The sequence below is a fragment of the Mesocricetus auratus genome, unplaced genomic scaffold (genome assembly GCF_017639785.1).
Source record: "Mesocricetus auratus isolate SY011 unplaced genomic scaffold, BCM_Maur_2.0 contig_5775_pilon_obj, whole genome shotgun sequence".
Taxonomy (NCBI): domain Eukaryota; kingdom Metazoa; phylum Chordata; class Mammalia; order Rodentia; family Cricetidae; genus Mesocricetus; species Mesocricetus auratus.
Window position 1 is genome coordinate 1 of NW_024435152.1, and position 10238 is coordinate 10238.

Below are 10238 nucleotides of genomic sequence, written 5' to 3' on the forward strand. Positions count from 1 at the left end.
TCATTCCTGAGACCACAGATTTATAGCAGCAACTCTGGTCTTGGACTCTTAAAGAGAAAGTAACTGCATAATCTCCATGTTTTAATTTTTTGTTAATTGAAAAACTAATGCCGTTTTAGGTGTCAAATTGGTTTGCTAATGCTAGACATCGGTTGAAGAACACTGTTCGTCAGCCAGATTTAAGCTGGGCTTTAAGAATAAAGTTATACAACAAGTACATGCAGGGCAATGCCGAGCGGCTCAGCGTGAGCAGCGGCGACTCCTGCTCTGAAGGTTTGTTCAGGTTTTTATTTTCCTGCCTTTGCTTCGCCATTGTAATAAGCTCACCCTAGATGCCGTCTTAATGGTTGACCCCACAAAATAGTGTAGTACCACAGATCTGTTTTTTTATTGCATTAGGTAACCTCACCTTTACAGTTTTATAAAGCAACAGGGATTATAGCTATTTCCTCTGTTTATAGATTTGACATGGGGGTGGGGGCAAGCATTTACATTAAAATCAAATACCCTATGGAACAATTACATAGGTTCCTGTTTCCTTTTACCTAAAAGTCTTATGTATAAAAAATAATCTTATATATGGCATATGTTCTTCCATTGTGCATATTTTTAATGACTAAGTGTGACAGTTGAGCACTTAAGGGAAGTATGTGCAAGTACTAGTTGGTGACATTTTTTTCCCCTCAGATGGAGAGAATCCCCCAAGAAATCACATGACTGAAGCAGGCTACAGCACCCCTGCCCGTCACACTGTGATTAAAGGGGAGAGTTCGGTGATAAAAGCTGGAGTGAGATCAGAGTCAAGGGCAGCCGAGGACTATGTGTCACCTCCCAAGTACAAGAGCAGCTTGTTGAACCGTTACCTTAACGACTCTTTGAGGCATGTCATGGCCACAAGCACTGCCATGATGGGGAAAACAAGGCAAAGGAACCATTCAGGATCTTTTAGCTCCAATGAATTTGAGGAAGAGCTGGTGTCTCCATCATCATCAGAAACTGAAGGCAACTTTGTCTACCGCACAGGTAAGTCCAGGCTTTGTTGTAGTTACGGTGACCTGCGTGAGACAGACATAAAACTGTGGCAGAGGGATTTATTATAACATATAAGAAAGCCATAAGATACATTGAGTGCTGTAAATAATTCTGACACAAAGCTCTTGATTGGTTTTAAACTGGCGATGGGTGTATTTGTTAGTAGATGATGGTCTCAGCCTGAGATATTTTGTTCTCTAACAGTAAGGATAAGAGATTTCAACCTTCCTGATAATTTTTTTGGTTTAATTATTTTTATTTTTACATTTAAATTAGAAACAATGTTGCTTCACATGTTAATCCCAAGACCCTCTCCCTTTCCCTCCCCTCCTCCCACACCCTCCCACCAACCCCCCAATACCCCCCCTCCTTTCCCCAGGGAGTGTGAGGGCCTCTATGGGAGTGTCCATAGTCTATCATTTCATCCAGGGCAGGGCCTAGACTCTCCCCCAAGAGTCCAGGGTGAGAGTACATCTCTCGCTGTGGGATGGGCACCCAAAGTCCATTTGTATGCCAGGGATAAATACTGATCTGCTACCCAAGGCACCACAGATTGCCTAGGCCTCCTCACTGACACCCACATTCAGGGGGGTCTTGATCAGTCCCATGCTGGATATCCAGGCATCAGTCTGGGATTCAAGAGCTAACCCTTGTTCAGGTCAGCTGTTCCTGGGGGTTAAACCAACCCAGTCTTAACCCTTTTGCTCATCAGTCCTCCCTCTCTGTCACTGGGTTCCTTGAGTTCAGCTTAGTGCTTAGCTGTGGGATTATGCCTCTGCTTCAGTCATTGGATGAAAGTTCTGTTTCCCAGACTCTCTGGCCATGGGATTTTAGGCTGGCACTCCCCAGATCTATGTCTAAAGTCCATATAGGAGAGAGTACATACCATATTTGTCTTTTTGTGACTGGGTTACCTCACTCAGGATGGTTTTCATGACGATGATGTGGTAACAGTATTGATTTCTTCACCGTGTATTTTGTGTGAACATCAGTCTATGGGCCTGTGTGTGCCAGATGCCCTCTTCTACCACTCTCAGCTTTATTCCCTGGAGATTTGGTCTCTCATTGGACCTGGATCTAGGTCTGTAGCCAGCAATCTTACTGTCTCTGACACGCCAGCACTGGGGTTATAGGCACATGCCCCATCATGCTTAGCATTTTTATGTGGGTGCTGGGATCTGAATTTGGGTCCTCGTGTTTATGCAGCAAGTTTTCTTTCCCTCTGAGTCATTTTGCTTGCCTGATGATAACAATATTTAAAGGATATACATCTCCCTTTATGAGCAATCCATACAGTGGAGGATTGCACAAATTTTTTATGTACCATCTTTTCTTTTTACATACTTTGGTTGCTAGAAGTGATATGAAGTGAATACAAATTAACACATGTGCCAGCATTTTCAGAAAGAGAAACACAAACCTGGATTCACTTACTTTGAAAATTCCACTTTCATTCCTGGAAAGTACAAGTGGGGCTTATAAATAGCTTTGAAATTTTTATATTCATTCCAGAAATATTCAGCTGATTTCTACCTGTCCAAAGCATTCAGATGGAGTAGCAGGTTGGCCAATATTTCTATCTTGACTTTAACTTAGAGAGATTTGCTTTTAAGGAGTATTTGAGCAGGGTTACTTTTGAAAGAAGGGATAGGTGAGATCTACATTTGGTACTAATGCAGCCTGACTCCTAGAAACACCAGTGAATGAGTCTAATGTTAGATCTGGAGACAAGAAAGCACTCAGCCTAGCCAGTTACACCACAGATGAAAAAACCAACCAAGAGCACACAATGATTGAGCACTGACTGAACAGCACAGAAGAGCCTTGCAAGAGGTTCCAAGAAAGGCCTCTGCTAGCACTATGGTTATATCCACTACCACCCGCCACCACCTGTAGTCATCCTACCACCACCAGTCATTGCCTATAGCTACCCTACCATTAATCAATGCCTATAGTTACACTACTGCCTGTAGCTACCCTACCATTAATATGCCTGTAGTTACACTACTGCCTGTAGCTACCCTACCATTAATCAATGCCTATAGTTACACTACTGCCTGTAGCTACCCTACCATTAATATGCTTATAGTTACACTACTGCTTGTAGCTACCCTACCATTAATATGCCTGTAGTGACACTACTGCCTGTAGCTACCCTACCATTAATATGCCTATAGTTACACTACTGCCTGTAGCTACCCTACTGCCAATCAGTACCTGTAGTTATCCTACAACCACCAGTCATTGCCTTTAGTTACCCTATCATTCATCAATGACTATAGTTACAATTCTTGCCTGTAGCTACCCTACCGCCATTGAGTACCTGTAGTTATCCTACTACCATCAATCACTGCCTGTAGTTATACTTTCACCACCAATCACTGCCTACAATTATCCTTCCACCATCAGTCATTGCCTGCAGTTATCCTTCCATCACCAAGCATTGCCTGTAGTTTTCTTACCACCACCAAGCATTGCCTGTAGTTTTCTTATCACCACCAAGCATTGCCTGTAGTTTCCTTACCACCACCAAGCATTGCCTGTGTTATCTTACTACTACCGATCTTGCCTGTAGTTATGTTACCACCATTAATCATTGTCTGTAGTTTTCTTACCAACACCAAGCATTGTCTGTAGTTTTCCTTCCACCACCAATCATTTGCTCCATTGACAATAATAGTATTTTCCCCAAGAATTTGTTGAGTACCATGTGTGCAACTTCATGGCAGATGTGATATCTAAATTACACTCTTAGAGAACAGTGAGGTAGATAATTCCCTGTCCCTGGAGGCTTTTCTAGTAGGATTTAGTTTGTCTTTTTTGCATTATAAAACTCAGGTTTTTCAAGGTATATTGTATGACAGGGATCAAGTTAGAAAGACTACCAGGTGAAACCTGTTGCTGAAGTGAATGACCAAATAATCTTCTTTGAGGACCACCAAGCATATGATAGTAGAAAGAGAAGATGGAGATCTGGAGGTTCTACCTACACATCAGTTCCTGTAATATGGATGTGGCTTGTGTATGGCAGGTTTTTCTCTGACTACTGGGTCCCTGTCTTTGAACTAATGGCATTTGCTTAACTCTTACTGAGTAGTTAACCCACTACTCCCAATCATTTACTGAGTAGTGACGATACACTTGGCCCTGCTCTGGGGACCACACACCTCTACGCAAACTAATACTGTTGAGGAGCCTGACATGGCAACAGTAGAGCTTTAGGAAGGAATCCACAATAGGACACTGAGTACAGCCTTCTGACTGATTAACCTGAAATCTCCTCTAGTGTCTACAGATGTGGACAGCATTATTATCCCAAAAGTGTCAGGGCATCCTTAAAGAGCTGACTCAACATTTTTCAATTTGCATCTCTAGCTCCCACATACAGTAATCCCAGACATACAGAAATACAAAAACAGCCTTAGAAGCAGGAACTGGGTATAGGAAGAAGTTAAAATAAACACACACACACCATCATGAATTGCTGTGAACAATTTTTGACAGTATACCGTCTATACCTGTGTATATGCAATAAACTGATATTGGCCTTGAAAATAAATGATGAATTCATGAGTAAGAAATTTTTTGGAGGGGTGGTTCGAGACAGAGTTTCTCTGTGATTTTTGGAGGCTGTCCTGGAACCAGCTCTTGTAGACCAAGCTAGTCTCGAACTCACATCGATCTGCCTGCCTCTGCCTCCCAAGGGCTGGGATTAAAGGCGTGTGCCACCACCGCCCTAGCAAGTAAGAAAATTTTATAAATGGCATATAACTATGGAAAAATTCAGGTTTTTAGCCAATCTAGTGCCCCCAAATTATGAATTGATGGGTCTATTGGGTTGTTTTTGTTTTTTTCAAACTTTGAGTAAATAAGTCTTAAGTTTTTCACATTTTCTGGAACATTTAAAATTACATCAAGTGTTTCAGTTTTTAAAAAATGTAAATGTGATCCTAATCCCGACCAGATGAAGATCATATAAAAATATCTTCATGATATAGAGCACTGAGTGGGCTGGACGTTTTTTACAGTTCAAGCTATTCAAACTGCAGAAGCCTGGCATGCATCTATGGCAATACAAATGTGCACATACAGGTACAGCAAATGTGATTTGAAGAAAAATGCAATTAATGAAGTGAGTTAGGTAGCAACTGTCCATTTAGAAAAAAAGATTGTTTCTTACAAACACATTGATATTACCCAGTGAAAGCAAGTAGATCATGTGCCTGCAAAATGCCAGTTATGTTGGGTAGTTTGGAAATGTGTGTTCTTTTCAAAAGTGACAGGACAGTTAGAAGGAACACTATGCCTGTAGCTGACACTTTTCAGACTGAGATACTCGGGCTGTGTGTGTTTCTCAAACCATTCCCAAAGTGCTTCCTCCATAATAAGCACCGTTCAGTTCATCTGCCAGCTCTTTAGAAATAAAGCCCTTTCTTCAGTTATCCAGCCAATGAGAAAGCAACCTAGACATGTAAACTTTTTCATGCTTGTGTGTAAACTTTAAAGGAACAGTCTGATTTTTTTCCCTTAATGTCTAAGCTTGAATAATCAAGAGAGAGTTCAAGAGCCTAAAAGTGCTGTGCCAAGTTTCAGGCCAAACAATAAATGGCTATCTTCAGTGGGGCTGAGCGGTAGCACCTTCCTAGCCAGGTTACCACATGTGGCAACAGAAGCACAGGGGACCCTGAATGCTTTCTGAGTGACCGCTGTGGCTTCCTGGCATCTGAGCCAAATCCTTCATTTCTATCTGGTTATGTCTCTTTCCTCATCAGAACAGAAATGTTTGAAATCTGATATTCACTCACACTCCTACCTCATCTTGCTGTATACAAAGATGTGAGTTCCATTTTAAAAAGAACACTGTAATCAGACATTGCAGATACATTCCTGCCCTGAGATGGTTGGCGAACCAGGGAACATTTGCACAGCCTGACCTTTAGACCGGCCTAGAAGGACCAATGCTCTCATATGCTCCAGGTAGACCAAACCCTCAGCTCTACTATGTCTAGAACTGTGGAAGGGGACATTATTTAGGACCACTCTATATTTGAGCTGATCTTTCTGGAGCCATTATCTTTGTGCCAGTGGTCCCAGCATAATTCTCTGCTTATTTTCACTCTCTGAGTATTCCAGTTCAGACAATGAACCATGCGCCACAGAATCTAGTTTGCTTCCTCTCTAACTCTTCTCTTCCAGCCTTGATAATCTCTATTGCACTTTGGTTTGGACAACCTAGCTTTTTACCATTATGGCCTCATTTTCCTAATTTAGAGTTTATGGCACAAAGTTAATGCTGTGACTGTTTCAATGCCAAGTGTTTGATACTAAAGACTCCAAATGTTTGAAACTCCAAATACTAGTGTGTTGAGATGTCTCAGTGGGGAAAGATAGCTTTTGCCAAGTCTGACAACCTGAGTTAGTTCTTGGGGACCCACATGGTGGATGGAGAGAACTGACTGCTTTCTCTCTCTTACTCTCTCTCTCTCTCTCTCTCTCTCTCTCTCTCTCTCTCTCTCTCTCTCTCTCCTCTTTCTCCCCCCTCTCCTACATCCCCATACACCCTCTTGTGGAGGTAAGAGCACAATTTTCAAGAGTCCATTCTCTTCCTGCATTTTGTGGGTTCCATGGCTAGAACCCAGGGACCTCAGAACTGGTTTATACAGCTTCCCCTGCTGAGTCACCTCAATGGCCCCTTTTGTTCCATTTTATAGTAATTAAAAGATGAGAGGATTAGTCCTACAGACCAATGACAAACCCCAGAGTGGCATTTGTGGCAGGTATAGTATGTCTCCTTAGGACATGAGAGAATGGGTGCCAGGGATGAGGTAAATGTCTCAGAAATTCATGTGGCTGTAGAAACAATAGTTAGTCATGGCAAGGCTACATTTGAAAAAAACACTGTCATTTGGGATATGTACAGGAGAGTCACCAAAAGGAAGACATGAAAGAGAAGGAAAGGATTTAAAAATCTCTTCTGCAATCTCCTGAATGAACAGTGCCTCACTCTAGACGGGGAAAGCTGTGCATCCTTGACCACCAGGTAGAGGGGCCCAGGACTCTCCTGTCTGGCTTTCTTTGCCCTTTGCCAAGTTGTGCTTTGGAGGAAGAGCTGGTGTCTGTGGCCCAAGGGCGAATTCAGTCCTCCTGAATTTGTTTTGTTTTTCTTCTTCAGTAGACCCCTCTAAGATTTTCAGAAAGAACTTCCTGGTGAAAATGAGAAATGGAAGAGAGACGGCAAAGCTTCGTGCCGATGAACAAACTGTGAACTCCTGCAAAACTCTGTGTTACTGTTTGATTGTTGTTTGGGGGCAAGAAGCAAAGGGAAGAAGGGAAGTGTGTGCCTTTTGGAGAGATGCCGAGAGACCCAGGGAATATGTACTGCCACTTTGAGCCCAGGTGACACTGTGGGGGTAGATGCCAGCACCTCTCTGGAACCATCACATTATTGTGGTAAAGAGCTACTGGCAGAGACACTGGCAATCTTGTTCCAGAGGAGCTGAGCACACTCTTCAAGCAGCCCTGTGAGCAGCAGGTATCAGAGAGGAGTGGAGAAAAGGGCGCAGGAGCAGGGGGCATGAGCTGTGGACATCACCGACACCAGCTCCTGGGAGACGTCTAAACCTACACGGAAGATGCCTAAAAATGTAGGCTCCAAGTTGTGGAGCGCCATGATAACTAGGAAACAAACACTATGTGTGCTGTCTCTCCTCAGTGGGATCCATTGTGGCTCACTGTTCAGTGGGCTTGGTTAACAGGATATCCTGGTCAGGCATTGGACGACTGTCTCCAGGTAAAAGGTGGCTCTTCTGTGCACTAATATCCCCCAGTAGAATTTTGGGTAAGGAGACAAATGATTTAGAGTAGGTCATCCAGCACAGTTTTGAAGAGTTCTCCACCTACCACCTCTTCCATCCCTTGGCAAGGAGAGAAACTGCAACACAGTCAGAGAACCCACTTCCTGCATGGCTGTAAAGGTCTCTACAGCTAGAGATGGACTTTGCTGTCAATGATCAATCCTCTCTTCTCCCAGGATACCTGCCTGTGCTGGTAAGATCAAGGACTCTCATCAATGTTAGCCCATTGATTTATACTTTCTCCATATACTGAGTGTTTTGGTCTGAAGGATATTGCTTGGCAGACCATGGTGGTAGATAAGCCATTTAGTGAGTCCACGGAGAGACTGCCAGCAGAAGGGTGATGGCAGCTAAGGCAACCAGATCCAAACGGGAATAAGAGGCTGCTCCAAAAGAAACAAGCACTCCCCACCTCCCCTGGAAGCCGGCCAGTGTAATCAACCTGCCATCTGGCAGCTGACTCCTCGTCCAGTTCTTCATGCCACTGAATCTCATGCTCAGTCACTCCATTGCTCAGGTCAAGATCACATGTCCTTCCTTCCTTATTCCTCAATATCCAGCCCCAGTGAGTCTTTGCTGTACTTGAAGGTGGGCAACAAACTTGCTCTGTCACATCAGTCAAAGTCACTGTCATCTCACCCAGAGTACTGTGATGACCTTCTGGGGCAAGCCTGTTTCTGTGCTATCTATATAATTTGTTTACTGTGTATATGTACACATCTGATATATATGCCTGGGTGAGTGGGTGTCAGCTATCTGCTGTATCATTCTCCTCCACCTTATTCTGTTGAAACAGGGTCTTTCTATCAATCTGGAGCCAGGCTACTGTATGAGATGTAGAGAGAGTAGTGGGAATGTGCACCGTTGACACAAGCACAAGCGTGTCAAAGACTTCAATGCCTCAGCCCCTATACAAGTGGAAAAGCCTTCCCTGAGTGAAACTCAGAGGGATGACAAATTTTCCCCAGGTGTCCAAGTGCAAATGCTGACAGGATATGCAGAATTTCCACCATAGACCCCCCAATATATTCAAGGCCTGAAGACTGCTCCCCAACAGAGACTGATTCTGAGATTAGCTGAAACCTGTCCCCTTGATCCAGCCATAGACCTGGCTCCTTGTTCAGCTGTATGTAATAACCCCACCTCCTTGTGCAGATGTATGCAACGCCCCTGCCTCCCTGTTTAGTTGTATGTAGTGAACATGCTGAGCTTTTGGAATGCTGTGGTTTCTATATCAGAGAACCCAGTCCGCATGATCCCATGCTTTTCTGTGTCTGTGTATTTGTCTTTTACTTGTTCCCTTGATAACCCAGTCAGGTCGAGTCTTTGGAGCTACACTAGTAAATATGGCACTAATAGCCCACAAGTCACAAAAGTCCTCCTGCCTTCATGCCCACAATTCTGTGATCACAGGCATGCCTGTCCTGGTTTTTACATAGGGACTGAGAATTTGAATTCAGGTCTTCACATGTGTTCACAAACACTCTTACTTGTGATGTTGGCTAGTTTTATGTCAACCTGATAGGAGCTAAAGTCATCAGAGAGAAGGGAAGCTCAATTAAGGAAACACCCCCATAAGATAGGGCTGTATACAAGCCTGTAGGAATTTTGCTTAGTTAGTGATTGATTGGGGTGGGCCTAGCCCATTGTGAATGGTGCCATCCCTGAGCAGATATTCCTGGGTTCTATAAGAAAGCAGGCTGAGCAGGCCAAATGGAACAAAGTCAGTAAGCAACACTCCTCCGTGGCTTCTGTATCAACTCCTGCCTCCAGGTTCCTGCCCTGATTGAGTTCCCATCCTGACTTTTTTTGATAATGAACTGTGATGTTGAAGTGTAAGCCGAATAAACCTTTTCCTTCCCAACTTTCTTTGGCCATGATGTTTCCTCACAGCAATGGTAGCCCTAACTAAGACACTTGCTGGATAATTTCTCCAGCCCTACTTTTCCTTGTCTGTGTAATTCTCCGAATATGAGTCAGAGTGACTTTTTTTTTAAGTTTTAAAATTGTGATAAAATTCATGTGAAATTGTTTTACAATCTTAACTATATTTAAGTTTTAGCTCAGAAAGTGTCACTTTGTTGATCAACCAATCTCAAGATCTCTTTTATCTTACAAAACTAGTACTCTAAATCCACCAAAACTCCCATTTCTCCCTAAATAGTGAGGCCATGCACAGTGAATTGCTGTCTCATAAAGGAACAAATAGAGGTGTGTTCCCTTTGCTCCACATACTTGACAGTATGAGTTGTCACTTGTGTTATTGATCTTAGCCATTCTGGCAGGTATAAGATGGAATCTCAAAGTTTTTAGTTGCATTTACCTAATGGCTAAGGATGCTGAACATTTCAT

At 43.2% G+C, this 10238-nt stretch overlaps 1 protein-coding gene across 1 annotated transcript; it reads left to right on the top strand.

Annotated features, from left to right (window-relative positions):
* Nucleotides 1-119: 119 nt before the first annotated feature.
* LOC121138697 (homeobox protein Mohawk-like) lies at nucleotides 120-9750 on the top strand (the record flags this gene model as incomplete). The annotated part of the gene is given in 3 exon segments (XM_040741338.1): nucleotides 120-273; nucleotides 688-1023; nucleotides 7205-9750. Coding segments are annotated over 3 exon segments (708 nt in total), but the record flags the coding sequence as incomplete, so codon positions are not given.
* Between the last annotated feature and the right edge of the window lie 488 nt (nucleotides 9751-10238).